Source organism: Notamacropus eugenii, chromosome 4 (assembly GCF_028372415.1).
Source record: "Notamacropus eugenii isolate mMacEug1 chromosome 4, mMacEug1.pri_v2, whole genome shotgun sequence".
NCBI lineage: Eukaryota > Metazoa > Chordata > Mammalia > Diprotodontia > Macropodidae > Notamacropus > Notamacropus eugenii.
This window is the reverse complement of record NC_092875.1, coordinates 151,441,981-151,463,271: the sequence shown is the minus strand read 5'-3', so window position 1 is coordinate 151,463,271 and position 21,291 is coordinate 151,441,981. Positions and strand designations below refer to the sequence as shown.

General features: G+C 37.8%; 1 protein-coding gene across 2 annotated transcripts in view; it reads left to right on the top strand.

Annotated features, from left to right (window-relative positions):
* Positions 1-21,291, top strand: part of SPAG1 (sperm associated antigen 1) — a 78,807-nt gene that overhangs the window by 54,919 nt on the left and 2,597 nt on the right. For both annotated transcript variants that reach the window (XM_072603396.1, XM_072603395.1), the window contains exons 13-17: positions 6,123-6,275; positions 10,860-11,035; positions 15,549-15,690; positions 16,569-16,695; positions 20,739-20,903. In XM_072603396.1, the coding sequence (XP_072459497.1) occupies positions 6,123-6,275; positions 10,860-11,035; positions 15,549-15,690; positions 16,569-16,695; positions 20,739-20,903 (763 nt within the window). The remainder of the gene's footprint in view (positions 1-6,122; positions 6,276-10,859; positions 11,036-15,548; positions 15,691-16,568; positions 16,696-20,738; positions 20,904-21,291) is intronic.

The following is a 21,291-nucleotide window of genomic DNA, read 5'->3' as shown; positions in this document are numbered from 1 at the left end:
TGAATGGTTTACTCCTTTTTCTCATGGGTAGGATTAGTTCCATTAAGTGGGTCATCAAACTCTTTCCTCAAAATATACTTCATAATATTTGTAACTCAATTATACAGACTTTTAGGTCTTTAATTTTGCCATGATCACATTTTTAAATTTATAGTTTCAAAAAATTTATTACCAAATAAATGATGGATTTCTGGTTGACCCATAAACTTCATTTTTTTTTTTACACAAAGTTCTTAAGAAAAATGAACAATTAGCATTTGTCTCAGTGGAGCAGACAAACAATACAATACCTCTTCTAGAGATTATGTGCACTTTGAGCTTTGTAGGACACAAAGCCTTATGTGAGGGAAGGCCAAGAGCCTTCAGTCTCTCAAGCAGTATATCTGTTACTGTATAATCCAAGTACTTATAGGACGTTATTGCTTTCCTTATTATTGCATTTTCCTAGTAAGGGCATTGATCTTGATCTCTGTGGCTAGACCTGAGTCAGTCAGGACTTCTGTCAAACAATGAATTTCCTTCTTTTACCTGGTGTTGAGGTTCTGTTATTTACCAGTGAGCACTGTTTGATGATAGTGAGGTGCCTAGAGGACATGAAAGATCTAACTACAAAAGTTGGTGGAGTGTGAGAATTCTTGAATGGTTATCAGTTTAGGAGGAGATAATCTACTATCATGGAAAGTGACATTGGTTCAGGCAAGGAGGATCCTTAGAAAGAAGCTCTGTCTGAAGGACCCGGGAACTAGCTCAGTTGATTAGAGTATAATGTCGAAAGGTCACGTTTGTGTATTTTATAATCCATTCTTTCCAAATGCTTTTTGATAATGGCAACTGTTAGCCCCAAGCTAGGAAACCAGGCTAGGATGACCCAGCGTTTATTCTGGAGGGTCAAGTATGTGTCTTGGTTTGACTTCATCTTATGTGTAGCTTGAATATTTTGGGGTTGAAGGTTTGTATTTTTTGGCAAATGGAACTGGAACACCACATCATCATTATCATAGATAATGTTTATAAAGTGTTTATTATGTGCTAGGCACTGTGCTAAGCATTTTACAATTATTATATCATTTAATTGTTACAACAACCCTGGGACATAGGTGCAGTCATTATCCCCATTTTACAGATAAGGAAATTTAAATAAATATGGGGGTAAGTGACTTGCCCAGGGTCATACAGCTTGTAAGTGTCTTAGGCTGGATTTGAACTCAGGTCTCCCTGATTTCACTTTTATCAAATACCAAGTATACGTTGTGCTTGTTGTAGCAAACACCAGGGAATAAATAATTGGCCCTCCTTTTGACACTGGAGTCATAGAGAAGAGATAGAAGTACTCAAATGAATTATTTTTTTCTCTTTGAATATTCCTCTTAAGTTTATGTAATGGTCTCCATAGTAAGAGATATATTTAAACAAGAATTCCTTCCCTTACCTTCTCCTTCCTTCCTTTTTCTTTATAACAGAGATACTTCCATCTCCCTGAGAGATGTTCCATATAGAGAGATATCTAGAGTGAAGTCTTGGAGCCAGGGGAAGATATATTACATATTCAGTTCTTTGGAATTCTGGGGCATGTTTCTTCTTGTCCACATTTGGTGCAAGGAACAAGAAAACTTTATATACTTATATGTAGTGAATATCAGGGTTTAATTTTTTTCAATGAACACAATCTACCATATATGCTTCCCACTGGGGGGGAAAAGGAAAAAAAACCAAAACCCTTGTAACAAGTATGCGCAGTCTAGCCAAACAAATTCCTGAATTGGTCATGTAAAAAAAAATGCCTCATTTTGTACCTTGAGTCCTTTGTCAGGAGAAGGGTAGCGTGTTTCATCATGAGTTCTCTGGAATCATGGTTGAGTTGATTAGAATTCTTAAGTCTTTCCAAGTTGTTTTTATGTTATTGTTATTGTGTACATTGTTCACCTGGCTCTGCTTACTTCATTCTACATCAGTTCACACAAGTCTAACCAAGTTTCTTTGAAACGATCATTTGTATTACCTATTACCTCTAGGAGCAAATACAAAATGTTCCATTTGGCATTCAAAGCCCTTCACAACCTAGCCCCCTCCTACTTTCCTGTCTTCTTATACTTTACTCCCTGACACATATTCCTTGATCCAGTGACGCTGGTCTCCTGGCAGTTCCATGAACAAGACATTCCACCTCTCAACCCTGGGCATTTTCTCAGGTTCCCCCATACCTGGAATGCTCTCCTTCCTCTGTTCTGACTACTGACCTCCCTGGCTTCCTTTAAGTCCCAAGTAAAATCCTACTTTCTGCAGGAAATGTTCCTTAATCCTTCTTAATTCTAGTGTTTTTCCTCTTTTAATTAGTTTTTTGTATATTATTTGTATATGTTATAATATTTATATATTATTTTGTATATAGCTTGCTTTGTATAAATTTGTTTACCTGTTGTCTCCCCTGTTAGACTGTAAGTTCTCTAAGGGCAGGGGCTGTTTTTTGCTGTTTTGTATCCTCAGCCCCTTAGTGCATCACCTGGTACATAATAGGTACTTGAATGTTTATTGAATTGATCCAGGACAATAGTATTCCATTATATTCATATACCATAATTTGTTCAGCCATTCCTTAATTGAAGGATGCCCCCTTATTTTCCAATTCTTTTCCACCACAAAAAAGCTGCTATAAATACTTCTGTACTTAAGGTCCTTTTCCTCTTTTGATCTCTTTGAGTTGTAGACCTAGTAATTGTATTACTGGGTCAAAGAGTGCAGATCTCAGCAACTTTTGGGTTGTAGTTCCAAGTTACTTATTAGAATAGCTAAATTAGTTCATAACTCCAGCCACAAGTATATTAACGTAACTGTTTTTTCTCAGCCCTTCCAGAATTTGTCATTTTTTTGGTCAACTCTGCCAATCTGATGATTGTGAGGTGGAACTTCAGATTTGCTTGGATTTGTATTTCCCAATCTCCCTTAATTCTAGTGCCCTCCTTCTGTTGATTAGCTTCCCTTTATATCACCCTATCGCAGGTCTGTGTCACTTCTGTCCTGGACCATTGTGCTAGTTTCCTGACTTGTCTCGCTGCCTCTAGTCTCTTCCCTTCTCCAACCTGTCCTTTATGAAGTTGCCATAATAATCTAAAGCAGAGGTCTGGCCATGTCAGTTTCCTTCTTAAAAACCCATAGAAGCTCCCAACTGGCCATAGTTTATAATGTCTCTAAGGCATTTAAGACCTTCCACAGTCTTTTCCCAATCTTCCTTTCCTTTTTAATTCTTTCTCTCCTATTACCCTTCTTCACATATCCTGTGAACCAGCCAAACTGGATTATTGGCTGCTACACAGTCTCTTCCTGCTGACTCTCATCTTCCTATATCTGTACCTGGAATTCATTGCCAGCTCATTCTTGCTACTGCAATCTTCTTCCTGTTCCCTAGTTGATAAATGGTTAAAGGACAGGAACAGGCAGTTTTCAGATGAAGAAATCAAAGCTATCTATAGTCACAGGAAGAAGTGTTCTAAATAGCTTTTGATTAGAAAAATGCAAATTAAAACAACTCTGAGGTACAACCTCATACTTATGAGATGGGCTAATACCACAAAAAGGAAAATGATGGATATTGGAGAGGATATGGGAAAATTGGGACACTAAGACACTGTTGGGGGAGTTGTGAGACCCATTCTGGAGAGCAATTTGAAACTATGGGCAACCAAACTGTAAATACCCTTTGACTCCACCATACCACTACTAGGTCTGTATCCTAAAGAGATCGTGAAAGGGGAGAAAGGACCTACATGTACAAAAATATTTATATCAGCTCTTTTTGTGGTAACAAGAAATTGGAAATTGAGGAGATGCCCATCATTTGGGGAATGGCTGAATAAGTTGTGGTAAATGAATGTAACAGAATATTCTTGTGCAATAAAAAATAGTACGCAGGCAGATTTAAGAAAAACCTGAAAGACCTGTATGAATTGATGCAAAGTGAAATGAGCAGAACCAGGAAAACATTGTAAGGAACAGCAGCATTGTGTGGTGACCATCTATGAATGACTTAGCTCTTCTCAGCAATACAGTAATCCAACACAGTTACAAAGACTTATGATGGAAAATGCTATCCACATCTGGAGAAAGAACTGATGGAGTCTGAATGCAGATCAAAGCATACTATTTTTCACTTATTTTTTTCTTGTTTTTTTTTTTCCATTTGGTTTGTTCCTTCTTTCACAACTGTCACTATTATGGAAATATGTTTTACATGATTGTACATATATAACCTATATCAAATTGCTTACCATCTCAGGAAAGGAGTGAGGGGTGGAAAGAAGGGAAAAATTAGGAACTCTAAATCTTGTAAAATGAATGCTAAAAAGTGTCTTGACATATAATTGGAAAAAAATAAAATACTATTTTTAAAAAAAGAAATCTTCCTTCAAGGTCCAATGTAGGTGCCAGTTCTGTGAATCATTCTCTGATTCCTTCCCCAACTCCATTCCCACTGGTGAAAGGGTCTTTTCCTCTGCAAATTATCCTAAAGGTTTTTGAATCTGTCCTTTGCCCATGTCATTCTCCATCTTACATTATTTCTGTACAAATCATCTCCAAGTAGACTGTAAGCCTCTAGAATGGTCATTGGTTTAGGAGGAAATAATCTGCTGTCTTGGGAAGAAACATTAGTTCAGGCAGGGAGGGTCCTTAGAAAGAAGTTCTGTCTGAAGGGCCAAGGATCTAGCCCAGCTGATTAGGGGATAATGTCAAAAGGATAGGTTTGTGTATTCTATAATCCACTCTTTCCATATGTTTTTTGATAATGGTGGCCATTAGCCCCAAGCTAGGAAACTAGGCTAGGATGCCCCAGTGTTTATTGTGGAGGATCAGGTATGTGTCTTGGTTTGATTTCATCTTGTGTGTAGTCTGGATATTTTGGGGTCAAAGGTATGTCTTTTTTTGGCAAATGGGTGACACTGGAACCTTGGAAATCTATGGCAGCCTACCACATCATCATCATCACAGATAATATTTATAAAGTGCTTACTACGTGTCAGGCACTATGCTAAGCACTTCACAGTTATTACATCATTTAATTGTCACAACAACCCTGGGATATAGGTGCACTCATTATCCCCATTTTATAAATAAGGAAACTAAAGAAAACTTGTCCAAGATCACCCAGCCACCCCACAAATACCTCCTCCCTAAGCTCGATGGTGTTCAGTGTCCACCATCAGTCACTCTTTTCACCTTCTTTCTCCAGTTGCCTCTTCTTACTCCCTCCATTGACCGGAAGCTTTCGTAAAGCTGTGATGGACTACTCACTTTGTACCAGGCACTGTGCGTATGCTATGTGCGGGGATACATTAACAAAAATTGAAAGTCTTTTTCCCCAAGAACCTTGCAGTCTTTTCTCCACCATGATTTGGAAGCATATTTTTACCTAATCTGGAACAGTCTTCTTCATGACCACTTTTCGGTCCTGACTCTAAACTTCCCAGAATCCCCTCCTGCCACTCTAGCGAGCCTTTTCCAGCCCTGATATTTGTTCAGTTTGTGGGTTTGTTTCTTTTTACTTGTTAACATGTTGCTTTGTAATTTTTATGACTGTCCTAGTCTTCCTTATGATGGAGCATTTGTTTTGCAACTCTTTAATCCAGTTGTGTCTTATTCTGTGTTGTAGCACTTGTCCACATAGTAGACTTGCAAACTCCATGAAAGCTCAAGTCTGTATCTCTCTCATATGCAGTACAATGCCCTGCTACAGGGCCTTGGAATTCTTGGCATGAGCTGTTTGTTTCCTTCTTGCCCCCATTGAAGGCTGACTGTAGACACAACTGATTTCCAAGACGGGGGCACAGTGCCAGACGGAGGCATTTAGTTGAAGAGACGATGTGAAACAATGAAAGAATAAATGAAATGGCAAAGTATGCAGTTTTGAATTGGCTTCCAAATAATATCTTTGTAAATTCCGTTTTGTGTTTAGCTATTAATGTCCTGTTCTGACTTAATTCTTCTGCTATGCCATTGGGCCATTAAGAGGAAATTGCAGACGTGTCCTTTTTGAGGACATATGATTCTTACATTGAGTAATCACTCGGAATTCCATTTTCAAAATTAAAAATATTTTAACTTAGATCTTGTAATTTTTCCTTTTCATTTAGGGCCCTGGAACTTCAACCATTTTCTATAAAACCTCTCTTGAGACGAGCAGTAGCATATGAAACTATGGAACAGTATCGAAAAGCATATGTAGATTATAAAACTGTACTGCAGATAGACAACAGAATACAGGCAGCAAACGACAGCATTAACAGGTAAGTTAATTTTTGTTTAATCTAATTGCTTTTAATTGATTTTCCAAATTGGATATCAAAGAATTTTAGATTTAACAGTTTTTCAAGGAAAGTAAAATAACTTTATGATTGCTGAGAGTAGTTGAAATCACACAGATATTACTATTACTATTCCAGCTTCTTTTTTCTGCATTAATAAAAATCAAAGTCTCTGCCTGGGACTTGATTACTGACTTTTTTTTTGTCTCTTTTAATTTGCTTTCCTCTTCTGCCATCTTCAGTGATCCTGTATTTCACAATCCATTTCAAAAGTCGTCTCCACTGATGCGTCTTTCTTTTTTGGTGGGGAGGGGACAACAGAGGATATATCTCTTTCCTGATTAATCCTGTATGGATATGATCGTGAATACCTTTAATATTCCTGTGCTTTCTCATCTGTGTCAGTATTTTTCCTCTTTAATGTCTAAAACTCTCACAAATCTTCCCACCACCACATGATAACAGTTATACTCTTAGTCAAGTTAATAAGCATTTATTAAATGCCTACTGTGTCCCACAAAACAAGGCAAAAATATTGTCCCTGCCTCAAGGAACTCAAAGTATTATGGGAAAGACAACATGCAAACAATTATGAATATACAAGATATACATGAGGGGTAAATTAGAGATTATTTCAGAGAGGAGGAACTAGCAGTAAGAAGGGCTAGGAAAGCCATCTTGCAGAACATTTGACCTGAGCCCTGAAGGAAGCCAGGGAAGCTAAGAGGAGCAGATAAGGAGAAGGACAGTGCCGGCAGTGGGGACGGCCAGTCACAAAGAAGTCGAGAGATAGAGGATCCCATGTAAGGAATAGCAAGAAGGCCAGTGTTGCTGGGTCACATGATAGATTGAGGAAAGTTAAGGGTAAGGAGACTGGAAAGGCAGGTAGAAAGGGGACCAAGTTATGAAGTGCTTTAAAAGCTAGGGGGTATTAGCATCCAGTCAGATGAAAAAATACATGATGACAGAGACCTGTTGGGAATTCAGTAACACTTTAAAATTAACTTTCATTTTAGTAATCACAATAGCATCTTTATATGTATGAAAAAATAGTAAATTTATTCTGTGTACACCAAGTATGTTTGCTCATTTAATATCAATCCATCAAATAGTAAACATTTATTAAGGACTTACTGTGTGCCAGGCACTATGCTGAGCACTGTTATTGAGTCATACTGCATATTCAGTTGTAACTAAATAAAAATCAAATTGACCCTGCTTGGTATGTGTATGTGGACCCCTTACAATAATTCCTTGGCCTGCAAGTTGGGAATAACTGACTTAAATTATATGACATGGTTAAGACAGTGAGAATAATCAAATAAGCCTTGATCACATCAACCTCTCTAGGTATTCCTGGGAATGGATTCATATCTCTAGTCAAAACACTGAATCTTCAGCTTTATTTGCCATGGCAATAGAAAAGGTATTCATGATTTGCTACTGTACTCCACATTTACTCTAACGTATACATATTTCTCTTCAAAGTTTAATGTATTTATGTCCACATGATTCTGAGTTTGATCGATTCGTGGCTTGTAAAAAAGACACTTATCTGGGATTAGTAGTGGTTCCTAATGGTGAAACAGTAAAGAATGCTAAAATTTATTTAGTAACACATCTGTGTTCCTGAGGGAAAATGGACTGTGCATTTTTTTTTTGTTTTTTAATGTGGGGATTTGACTAGGCCTTATAAAATTGTATGGAATGAAAATGATAATCTGATCATTTTGTGATATTTCAAATTCCATATTTGAGGGATAGTGTCTGGACCTGTGATTTTACCCACATAGGGAACTCCTAGTATGCAAACTCTCTACCTGCGTACATCAACAACTCCTTCATAAATTATGATCTTAGAGCACTAAGATGTGATTTGTCCATGGTCACACAAATCATATGTGCCAAAGGCAAGACCTGAGCTCACATGTTCGTGTTTCCAATACCAGCTTCATACCCAGGCTACCACAATTTCCTGACCTTATTTAGAAAAGTGTCTATTATGTGCTGTATTATATACTTTGGAGTATACATGAGAAGTCTTATGACTAATCCCTGCTAACAAGGAGTTTACAAGTTAATGGAGCAGATATTTTTAAAGTATTTAATAATTTATTTAATAATAATGAGGAACCAAAATATGGTCTATGGGGGAAGAGATTATTTTGGGTTGGAGTTGTTGTTGGAAAAGGTTTCATAGAGGAGAGGCTCTTAAAGGATGGCCAGGAATTGTGTAGTCAGAGAGGAGCATAGAAGGACTTCTAGGTGAGGGGAGCATAAGTAAAAACATAGAGTGGGGAATGAGTACTAGATGTTTGAGAGACAGGCTGGAGACCATGTTAAGTCATAGGAAGTAAGGTCATATCAGTAAGATAAGGTCAACTCATGAATGTCTGAATGCTATGATACTAAGCTTAGACCTTATTCTGTTGTAGGCTGGTGGAAAGAACACTGACCTGGGAGCCTAGAGACCTGATTCTAGGCCTTGCTCTGTTGCTCACTTTGCAGGGGGATCTTAGGCTTTCCAGGGCCTAGATCCTTCATCTGATAAGAGAGAAGGATAGACCTGAATGATCTTCCAGGTCTACTCATTTTCCAGTAGAGGGTACTTTTATGAGAGGTTAGTGGCCACGACCACACCTGATACTTGCTTCTCCAAAGTTTTTATTGAAGGAGGGACCCATTGCCAGTTATGACATTCTATTCTCCTTTCTGTTCTGGGTCTTCAGCTATGCCTAATTGCTAATGAGCCTCAGATCTGGGGTAAATAAAAAATAGCTTTTCCTTATAAAAAGTGGTTAGGGGACTCATTTATTTAGCTTTTTTAGGTTAAAAAGTATTTTCTTTACAGCTCTAGGAGGTGGGTAGGTAGCCCTCTTTTAGAGAAGAGGAAGTTGAATCTTAGAGATAGTTAGTGACAGAGATTGCAGATGTGGTTAATAAGAGTCAGAGCTGGGATTAAAATGGAGTTGACCAGATCCTAGGCTAATATTCACTCTTTCCAACATAGCACACTACCAAGTTTTGAAGCAGGAAGTGGACATGAGAAAAGTGGCGTTTTGGATTTTGTCAGGTAGTGAAGGGCAGGATGGATTGGGGGGGGGGGGGATATGCAGAGTCAACTTTCAGTATTTCTACATTTTTTCCGGTATTTATTTATATTGATGGGGGCCCCCTGTTTAAAAAAATTTCCTTTTTACTTACTGTTTAGGAAGTCTTGAAGGCTTTATTTTCTTTGTGGCTATATAATTTTTGTAATCCTGTTAGAGGACTTGTCTGTCCAGTTTGTCTATATATAAAGATGGAAGTGTATACGCCCAGTTACAGATTAAATTATTTTTTAATTTCAATAACTAGTAATTTCACAATTGTTTGCTTTTTTGCTATAATAAATTTCAGTAATGAAAAACTGAACATCAGTAACTTTATTTTAAAAAAAATACATGCTCATTTTATTTTTATCCTCTTTTAACCATATTCCTCTCTTCCTCTCTAGGCATCTCTTTATGTTTTTAGATTTCCCTGCATATAGCTATTTACTCCCTGGCAACACAGCACCTTTTTTCAGCTGCTTCTTCCTTCTTCTCTGCTGGTAATTCATTTTTTTGCTTGCAAATTCTTTCTCTAAAACTCCTTTTCCATCTGCAATTTGAGATGGTTTTTCATTTGTTTTCCACACTGATGTATATGTGTAAACACAAGTAAATATAAGAGCTTTGATATAGAGACTGACATGAAGCTGTGACAATCTGAAGTAAATCAAGGGAATCCCACTAATTCTCAATAAATTATGTTAGTGTCAGGTGGGCAGCAGCTATTGTTACTAAAATATGATTAGAAACGCAGTATTCTAACATGGGGTACCATTTTGTTTTGTAATCTTAAATGGGAGGTCTACCAATTTATTTTAGATAAGCCCAAAAAATCATAATTTTTAAAAGCATGTTCATGTTTTTCTTACAGTCACTACTGAATGGCAAATGTAAAGTGTGGTATGGAATAGTTGGTTGTAATATGTCATTCTGTATTCTGTGTGCCTTGTAAATGTATAATAAGATAGCTGAAATAATTTTGGAGATTAAAAATACGAGGGAAGAATATCATTAACTATCAAAATGTTTTAAGAAGAAGTGAATATTATGTAACATTTATCTCTCATAAGTTTTATTATTTTAAACCACTCACCATAAGATCTAAGATCTACAACTGTTGGTGCCAATTGGGTTATTTTTAAGAATAGAACTTGGCTAATTTATATAATAATTAAGTATTGACGGAAACCTTCATCCAGGTCTGCTAAATGCCAGTGTTATAATTCGCCTCTTAAAAAGTAAGCTTTTAAATGTGTCTGTGGCCAAATCAGTAACATACTGTAGTGTTGTGTACATAGATGGCAACAGTGGCTGAAAATAGCTTGGATTTATGTGTTTTGCCCAAAGGAACAGGTCGAATGGCATCATAAGCTTACAAAACATTTGTCAGTTTTACTGTGGGGTAAAAGTGTTATGTGATATTAAAGAAGCAAATTATATGGTCAGTGGAAACAGCTTTTTTTTTCTTTTTTAGAATAACAAGAACTTTAATAGATCAAGATGGCCCAGCTTGGAGGGAAAAACTATCACCAATTCCAGCTGTTCCCTTTTCAGTGCAGTTACATAGATTAGATGGAGGAAGTTCTGCAGTGCAGACAACACAAAACGGAACTACTGAGTCCCGACACCATCAAAAGTCAAGTGTCCCAGGTATGTAAGTCATGGGGCATCTTAGGACTTCACCCATCTCTTGGTACAAAGCCTTATTCTAGGACAAAGCCAAAACAGCACCTTTCATTGAAATACTGTTCTTTGTTATATTCGTGGTGTTACATAAATCCAAAATCAGCCCTTGTATGAGAGGCAGCTAGAGGAGTGGAAGGTTTTTTTAATATGCATGTCATGGTATTTATATTTGTATGATCATTTAATTATCATCCTTCAAATCACTCACTTAGGGGGCTGAACAGTGATGATCATTGATGTTGGGCGAAATATTTTTGATATTCATAAAAATAACAACTGGCATGTGTAGGGTGTTTTTAGGTATGCAGAGCACTTTATATCTGTTACCTCATTTGATATATACAACAACTCTGTGGAAACTAAGCCTGCAAAAGCTTGAATGCCTACTTGGGGACACTCAGCTAAAAGGTAGCTAAGATGAGATTCAAACCTGAGACCTCCCTGACCTGAGTCCCATGCTCCATCACCTCTGCCACCTAGCAACCCATTTTTGGAGTTACCTGCAGGGCCAATTTCCTGATCCCTACATGGTGGCAGAGTTTTGAGTCCCTTCACCATCCTAGTCATCTTCCTGTGTGTGTCCTTGAGCTTGGCGTTGTCCCTTCCAAATTTGGGCACCCAGAATTAGACATAATCCTCCAGGTGTGTCCTAACCAGAGCACAGCACAGCAGAAGTATTCTCATCCTTAATGTTGCTTTCTTTTATTGCAGCCCAAGTTTACATGAGTACTTTTGACTCCCACATCATGTTATTGACTCATTGAGTTTTTTCATCCATTAGATCTCCTGGGTTCTTTTCAGCATGAATCACTTCTTCTCCATGGCCACTTTTGTCTCCCACGTCCCTTATCCTGACCTTGTACAGCTGATTTTTGGAACTCAAGGGTAGAACATTACATCCAAGGGGTGCATTGGATTTTATCATGTTAGCATCCAGTTAGCTATTCCAGATTCTCTTGATCTTTTTGGATCCCAGGACTGTAACTCTGTTAGTTATCATCCCCCCCATCTTTGTGCTATTTGTGAATTTAATAAGCTTGACTTCTATGCTTTCATATCTGTGAACCCTGTTAAAAGCTTGAAGAGGACAGGGCCAGGGACTGAATCTCAGGGTCTTCTAGATTCATGTTGATATGTTAATTACCACTTGATGGGTTTGGTTAGTGAACTAGTTCCAAAACCACCTTACTGTGGGCTCAGTCCAATCTTGTTTGTTTGTTTTGACCTTTGTATACCTAAAGCTCAGCTCAGTGTCTGGTACTTAAATAAATGCTGGTTGAACTGAATCGCTCTACTTTGTCAACAAGTATATCAAAATGCAAAGAATAGAAGGAAAGAAAAAAGAGGGCCATTATAAAAGTTCTTAAAATACCCAGAACAGAAGGAAGTTCAGAAGGAAGCGAAGATAAGGACAGTTTTGAAAGCAATATGTGAAATTTATCAAATATATTTTTAAGAAATAAGCAGTGTAAAATGGAGATTTGTGGTTTGATATAGAATCCCCTTTTTTGTGTTCTGTTTTGTGTGAAAGTGCTCTTTTTTGGTGTTTAAGTTCAGAACAGTATTTTTAAAATAACTACTAACATATCATGAAAGATTGTCTTGCTGAAATGCAAATATATTTTTGTCTGTGGCATTCCCCTGATTTTCTAGTCTAATAACCCTTTCAAAAACAGAAATGAGGTTAACGTGGCATGGTGTATTCTTATGGGATCCACATTGGCTGTTTGTGGTCACCTTCTCCCTTTCTATGCAAACCTTCCTTTTGATAATCTCTTCTATGATTTACTAGGAGTAAACATTACCCTCATTCGTCTGTAGTCTGAAGTATCTACATACCTCTTCCCTTTTTTGGAAATTAAGGCAGTATTTTCCTCTCTCCAGTTATGTTTCCCACTGTGGTTCCTTAGACCACTAAACCATAATGGTTCACAACTCCTTATCTGTATGTGCTTTCTGTGTGCTGGGATGGAGTTCATCTTGTATTTATTTAGTGCAGCTGAGTGTCATCTTACTTTCCCTATTGGAGTTCAGTTATGTTCTTATTACCATCATTATCATTATTGTGTTCTCAGTCTAAATATAAATCTTTGGTAGAGAATCCTGGAAAAAAGTCAAAGTTACAAGGCATATAAAAATACTTGACAGCCACGAGGTTTTTAGTATGATTATCCAGCTTGGTCTTATCAAACTTGATGTACCAAATTTGGTTCCCGGTGACTCTTGGATGTTTCCAAATCAAGGGATAAAGATTTGCTGCTATCAAAGACAGACAAAAGAATGCCTACTATTTGCCAGGCACTGTTCTAATATTTTACAAATATTTTCTCATTTGATCTTAGGTGCTATTATTATTCCGTTTTACAGATGAGGAAACTAAGGCAAACAGAGGTTAAGTGAAATGACATGTACGGGATCAGAGCAAGTTGACCAACTTGGTTGGAATGTGAAATGAGTCTGGATATATGGATTAGAGCCTTATCTGCCAAACAAAGTCATTCGTATTTTATCCTAGTGACAATAGGAAGCAGCAGACAGTTGGAAATGCTCAAGTGGAGCTCAGGAGAGAGAAAACATGGATAAGTAGAATTGGGAGTCCTCTGCCAGAAGTTATTAAACCTATGGGAGTTGATGAGATCTTCAAACAAGAAGGCCCAACACAAGAGGCCCTTGCATAGGAATAGAACGTAGATGATCTAGCAGAGAATTGAAGAGTAGTCAGAGCAGGAGAGGGCAGTGTCAGAAAAATCCCAGGAAAAGAGAGTGTTCAGGCAGAGAAAGGGGTGGTCAGTATCAGGTGTTAACAGAGGAGTCAAAGAAGGTCAGGACTAATAAAAGGCCGTTGGATAGATTACTCAAATGTTCATTTACTACCTTGGAAAGCAGAATTTCATTCAAGTGGCAGGATGGGAAACTGGATTGCTAGGGCTTTAAAAGTGAGTATATAGGTGATCTTCCCTAGGAGTTTGCTTATGAAAAGAAGCTTGAGATGATGGCCATTATCTAGTGAAAGATATTTTTTTGTTGTTGGAAGACACCTGGGCCTAGTAGAAGGAGCCAGTAGATAAAGTAAGGTTTGAGATGAGGAGAGAGAGAGGGAAGGGAAAAAAGGGAAGAATGAGAGAGGGGGAAGAGAGAGAGAGAGGAGACATTGCTAGTGCTCAGTGAATGATCTCAGTAAAGTGTGAGGGTGAGAGGTCTGGTGCTTGAAGAGCATTTTGAAATGTATTGAACCAGGGACCCTTTGTACTAGAAGAAAAGGAAATGGATGCCTGCATCAGAAATGTCTGAACTGCTATTTCTAGAAGGATAGGGACTGAACCTATGATACCACTGGTGTGGAGAACTCCTCCTTACTAAGGAAACCCTACCTATGCAGATCCCCATCTTCTCTTTAACTTAGTGTCTTATGGAGCAGCTTAGAGCACTGAGGTTTAAAGTGACCTGTCTGGGGTCACATAGCATGTATGTGTCAGAAGAGGGACTTGACCCCAGGTCTGCCTGGCACTGAGGCCAGCTGTCTCCACACTGTACTGCCCTTCATTTCTAGTAGCTATGCCAAATACATAGGAGAAAGTTGAAATTATTGTTCTTTTTTAAAATCTGGGTTTTCTTTAGCACATTATAAGTTTATGGGATCTTGATGAATTCTTATTTTTAAACCTTTTTTAATTTTAATAATTAAAATTTTTATTTTAATTTTTAATTAAATTAATTAATAATGAATAATTTTAATAATTATTTTAATAATTTTGATTATGATTTTAATAATTTTGATTGTAGGTATGATAGATGTGATTTTTAAAAAATATTTCTAGTAATGAGTAGTGAATGTTCTTCTTAATACAGTTGTGACCTTCCGTTCTTTGGCCCTAGGAAGCAAATTACTATTTTATTTATAGCTACCATTTTAAATTCTGTGACAGGTTCTGAAAAAAAGAGTACATTGTGCATGAAAGGTAATGTAATTGTCCTAAACTTGAGTAGTTTAGGTTGTAGGTACAATCTGTGAATAACATTTAAAATTAAACTTATTAAAATTTCCAAGTCCTCAAGAACTTGATTGAGGCTCTGTATTTAAGCATCATCTTGACACTGCTTGACCTCAGGGCATTCGCGTTAATGACCATGTCTGGTGTAGCACTGACCTTTCCCAGACCTCTTAATATTCTCTCTACCTCTGTCATCCTGTGGTGACTTAAACTTCTCTAAATTCTCAGTGGAGAAAAATTAAGTTGTACACACACACACCGAATGAATTTTAAAGTCCACCCTGGTACTTAATTTTAAGAACTTGTGGTAATCTTCACTGCGCAATTACTGTACTTTATCATATCTAGTATTTTTTTCCCATGTAACATTGACTGACACTCACATGAAGAGAGCAGCAGCCTTTGGGTTAACTAGAACCAGGTTTGGAAATGTTAGGCCCTTAGAGCTACCTGTATGAAAAGATTCCCTTTTTTCTCCCACATAGGTGAAAAACGTGCAGAAATGTTTGCAGCCCTTAAGGAAGAAGGAAATGAATTTGTGAAGAAAGGGAAATATAAAGAAGCTGTTGACAAATACAGTGAATGTTTGGAGATAAATCACAGTGAATGTGTCATATACACAAACAGGTAAATTTGGATCTGGCCCATATTCTCTAATGGGATTTTTTACTGGGTTAGTGCTAATAGCGGATCCCTGTAGAAGAAGTTGTCATTATTGTTTTTCATGACTTGGGGTTTAATAACATGTTCATTTGTTTCATTCCTGTCTAACTCTTCATGACCCCATTTGAGGTTTTCTTGGCAAAGATACTGGAGCAATTTGCCATTTCCTTCTCTAGCTCATTTTACAGATGAGGAAACTGAGGTAAACTGGGTTAAGTATCTTGCCCAGGGTCACACTGCTAATAAGTGTGTGAGGCCAGATTTGAACTCCAGTATTCCTGATGCCAGGCCTGGCACTCTATCCACTGCACCATCTAACTGCCTCTGTTTAATAATATAAATTGTTCTAACTCAGTGTTTCTCCTTTGGGAGTTACAAAGCTTCTGGGAGTTTGTTCACAAAAATCATTACTACTCCTGTTAGTAATTCTTCTATGATAATTCTTCACACTTCTTTAGTTCTGTTCACTCTAGATGAGGGTCCTAAATGAGACAGAGCATAATCATTGAGTTTTCTAAGAAGCAAGGTAGTCACAGCAAGTAAAACTGTCATAGAGTGACAGGGAAAATTTCTTTGCTTCCCCAAGCTTTTTCAAAGGAGTTCTTCAGATGGTAGCCATTCACTGTGTTTCTGTTTTCTTTTTCATCCATGAAGAACCACTTGGCCTCATTCTTCAATGACGATGAAAAAGTCAGGTTTCTTACGCTGTACCAGCAGCTCCCACACAGAAGCCTCAGGTCACCGACTTCTGGCTTCTCTTTAGCATTCCTGGTTGTGAAGTATGAAGATAACTGAGAGTCACTGCCTTCTATGATGCTATGTTCCCTACCTTATTATACTAGGGCTCTTTGTTACTTGAAGTTATGCCAGTTTGAAGAGGCAAAACAGGACTGTGATGGAGCTCTTGAGATAGAAGAGGCTAATGTTAAAGCTCTCTATAGGAGAGGTCTTGCTCACAAAGGACTAAAGGTAAGAAAAGGGGGAAAGAAAATATGAACTAAGAGACAGTGTGGCATGGTGGAAAGAGTCAGAGGACCTGAGTTAGAATCCTCACCCTGCTCTTTGCTGCTCTCTTTGTGATCTTTGGAAAGTGGTTGAATTTCCCCCAGCTTTAGCTTCTTCTATAACATGTGAAAGTCAGATGAGATGACATCTGAAGTCCCTTCTAGCTCCAAATTTATGATCCCATGCATGTTCAAACAGAATTATTTCTAAGCAAATCAAGTGGTTTCCATTAACAAAAACATGGGAAAGATGAAATAACAGTTTCTAACAGAGGAAAAAAAGAAATTATCAGTTGACCAACAAGCTTTTATTAAGTGTCTACTCTATGCTATACACTGGGGATATAAAAGAAGGAGAGAAAGAAGGAAGGAGAAGGGTAGGAGGGAGAAAGGAGAGCTTTCCTTCTATTTAGAAGGTAAACATGTACATATGGAGGTACACAAAAATATTTATACAAAATAAATATGAAGTCATTTGACAGCAGAGAAAATACCAGTAGCATAGAGAATCAGGGAAAGCTTAAAGCCTTGAAGGCAGCTAAGGCCTCTGAGACCTTGGAATGAGGAGGGACTGCATGCCAGGCGTGGGGGACAGCCAGTTCAAAGACGTGGGGAGGGAAATGGAGAGTCATGTAGAAGCGACATATAGCCTTGACTGGCCATAGAGTTCACAGAGGGCAGTAACATACAATCAGGTTGGCAGAGTCCACTTAGGCCAAATCGTAAAGAGCTCTGATTACCAGACGTAGGAGATTATATTTAATCCCAGAGGTGAAAAGAGTCTGTGGCAGTTTACCATGAATTATAAAACCAGAGACTTTGAGTTGACTTCTGCCTCCATATTAACTAGTTTGGGGACCTTGGACAAGGCAGTTTGACATCTCTGTGCTTCATCTGCAAAATGGCAGATTTGGATTTAATGATCAGTGCCTTCTAACTCTAATATCCTAGGATTTTATACATAGATTTTAGTTTATTCTGAATTAATTCCTATCATACTTAAAGTAAACACAACTCACAAGGGTCAGCAAACTGCCACTGAGGACCATCTACATGACTGAGTAACATCCATAGGTGCCACTAACATGACATGAGACCCAGAAACAGAGATCATAGAGGAGGAAGAAGAGATTGCAAAATGTCTCTCTTTGGTAGAGAAAGTAATGTGAGCACATCCAAGGCTCTAAGTGGAATGGCCAACCTCGCCAGGCATGAGTTGCTATTTGATGCTGGAAAGGTGAGCTGATAAGTTTGTAGCCCATCTTTAAGTGTCATTTAGTTTAAAGGAAAGATGGATTTTTGTTTTAGATTACACTTTTTTTCTTTGCATTCTCTGTATGTGGAAGCTGCAATATTAAAATGTATCTACCTAAAAATAGAAAACTCTTATGTAAGAAACAAAAACGCGAACATATTGGAAGTTTTAAGCCTTGATAATAGTTGTATTTCAAGATTATTAAAATTGACAGTGTTTTCAGAAATCATATTTGCAGAAATTATATGAATTCTTTGAAACTGTGACAATTCAAATCTTCAGTTTCCCACAGAAAGTCTGTGTTTAATGGAGTTTTTCAGCAGTGTTGCTGTCAGTGTCCTGGCTCTTGTCCCTTTTTTTAAAAACAAATTTCTGCCTGAAGGTGCCACTAACTATATGTATTTGTTTATTTTAAATGATTTGGCATCACAGAACTATTTGGAACAAATATATTCATGAGGCCTGGCTTAGGTTTCAGTTAAAACTTCAGTTTCCTTCATGTTTCTTCTAAAAATTGCCCCTCACCCTTCTTTAAGAATCCTCCACTATGGCCCTGGCCACTGATTTGTATAGATAAAAGTCTGACTTTGGCTCAAGCTCTCAACTGTTGTTTCTGTCCAGGGCAGATAATAATCTGAATTTAGAGACTCCAAGATAATAGGGAAGGTACAACTAAGTTTTTGCTTTCATTGTGAGAATCAAGCATAGGTTTTGGTAAGCACAATAGTCAAAATGTCCTTGGGAGGATTATAGTAATAGAAGTAAACCACCCAAGGAGGGAAATTTGCAGCTAGGGCTCACAGGAGGTTGGGCTCTCCCCAAAGCTCAGATCTGGTGTACTTCTTAAAGGAAGGCATTGAAAGGGCCGGGGGAGGGTACGGTTACCAGTGAACAGTGGGAAAAGGAAATAATCTCTGCTCTTGTTTCTGCTCCAACCTTTAACCCCATACATGGTCACCATCAGGAAAATGCCTCCTCACTAAGATGAATCAGTGTTCAGGTATAAGATGCCTTTTAAACATAGAGGCAGCGTGTCTTAGTGGATAGAGAGATGGCTTTGGAGTCAGGAAAGTCTGGGTTAAAGTTTGTGTCTGACACATACTAGCTCTGTGACTGATACACAGGCAGGGATCATTGCCCCAAAGTGATTCTCTAAGTTTCTTTGTTGACTGTTGAGTTGATGCCTGTATCTGACCTGTGTCCATGGAGCCAGTTTCCGCAGCTACAGTTCCCAGGACTGGAAAAAAATCACAGATACAGACAAAAAAATCACTTCCATAGTAATTTTAAATGCTAAGTGAAGATTTACCAGTATGGGTGGAAAGGAGAAAGGGAGGGGGTAGTTTTAAAAAAAGAGGCACTTGACTTAGCTGTTCTGTTACCAGAAAATAATATGAATTGCATGTTTGGTTTCCCCAGGGAAGGCCATTGCTTGAGGGTACTTGAAGAACAGAAATTTAGTATGAATGACTATAAATTGGTGTCTTGTCAGTCTTTTCTTAATTTTTTGAGTTGTGTGACCATAATGGGTTTTTCATGTTTGACTTCTTATATTCTGTTTAATTTATGAGCTAGAGTGTAACAGTAGTATCTAGGCTACATGAATTTAACTTCAGTAGCTTCAAGGTCAGCATCTTTTTAGAATTCAAATTCATTTTCTCATAATGGACATAAATGTGTAAATATCTTGAGTGCTCTGTAACTTTGGTGTTGGGATTTAGTGGTAGATGATTGACCACCTTGATATTTAATTTCCCAAATGGACTACCTTGTCTCATCCCGTAGACTTAATAATTTTTCTGGTCCAAGAGCTTTGGGCCAGTTCCTCAGAAGTAGGAGGTACATGAATGTCTGCCTTTTTTGTTTAAGCAAGATAAAAGACCATCCAAACAATGACATTACAAAATCATTATTGCTGTTATAGCTTTTATATCTACAGTGTTCCAAAAGTCTTAAGCTTAAAACTGTAATAAGACTTTGGGAACTCGTGTGTGTGTGTGTGTGTGTGTGTGTGTGTGTGTGTGTGTGTGTGTGTGTGCATGTTTTACAAATGTACTTTCTGAAAACAGTATCATTTTAAAAGATCTTAAAATAGATCTTAAATATACATTTACATATTTATGTCCATTAAGAGAAGTACATTTGAATTCTAAAAAGATGCTGAATCTGAAGTTATTGAAGTTAAATTCATGTAACTCAGGCAGCATTGTTACATTATAGCCCATAAATTCAGCACCAGCTAGGATTTAAGAAGTCAAATCAGAAAAATGTGTGTGTGTGTGTGTGTATGTATATACATATATATATACGCATATACACATACACACATGTATAGTGTTATACATATAAAAAATACAGAATGTGAAAAAGCCATATGAAAATACCTTGCATTTGTATCATGTTTTTTTAAAAAAAAGCATATTTCTATGAAATTGCCTGCAAATAGTACCATTGCTTTTATACATCTTTATGAGCTCTGAGACATTTTATGAATCAAATCTGTTTGTATTATAAACACACATAATTCACTACCAGGTTATGCTATGTAATACTTTGGCCTCACACACCTGAATTTACACGTCCTTTGAAGTGGAAGATTTACAACCCTGGGATCTGGGATGGGATCAGGTCTCTAAACCTCTGCTTAAGTGTATCAAATTGAATACTACACACAGTCTCCTAACCCATGCCAGTTTTTACATGATTTGTAAGAATTATTTCTTCTTCTCTTCCTCCCCTGCTTTGACTTTCAGAATTACCAGGAAAGTTTTAATGATTTCAACAAAGTTCTCCTAATAGACCCAAATGTTTCTGAAGCAAAGAAAGAGCTAAAAGAGATAACCATGTTTCTTAGTAACAAGGATGACACTACACTGCACAGTCAAGAAAAGGAAAGAAGAAAAATAAAAATTGAAGAGGTATCATAATCATCAAAATAACTTTTTGCTATAAAGTATTATTTGGGGCAGGGGTAGGGGAAGGGAGTGGGCAGGGGGAGCGTGGAGGCCCACATAGCCCTCCGGATGGTCCTGGAAGCTGACTTGGGATACATGAAGGCCACCTCAGACGTCTGTGAAGCTTAGCTCTGAGCTCCTTGGGTCCTCATCCTGATACCTGAAGTTCTGGGGCTGCCACAAAACAAGACCAACTTTCTTTACTTCAGCTAACCTAAAATTCTGTTGCTGCAGCTTAATCCTTTCTAGTCTTGATTTGTCCTTAGGGAAGCATGTGACAGGAACAGTGGTCTTTATAGAAATGAGAAGAACAGGGAGGAGGTTCCCTCAGCTTCCCCACCTCTGTACCCAT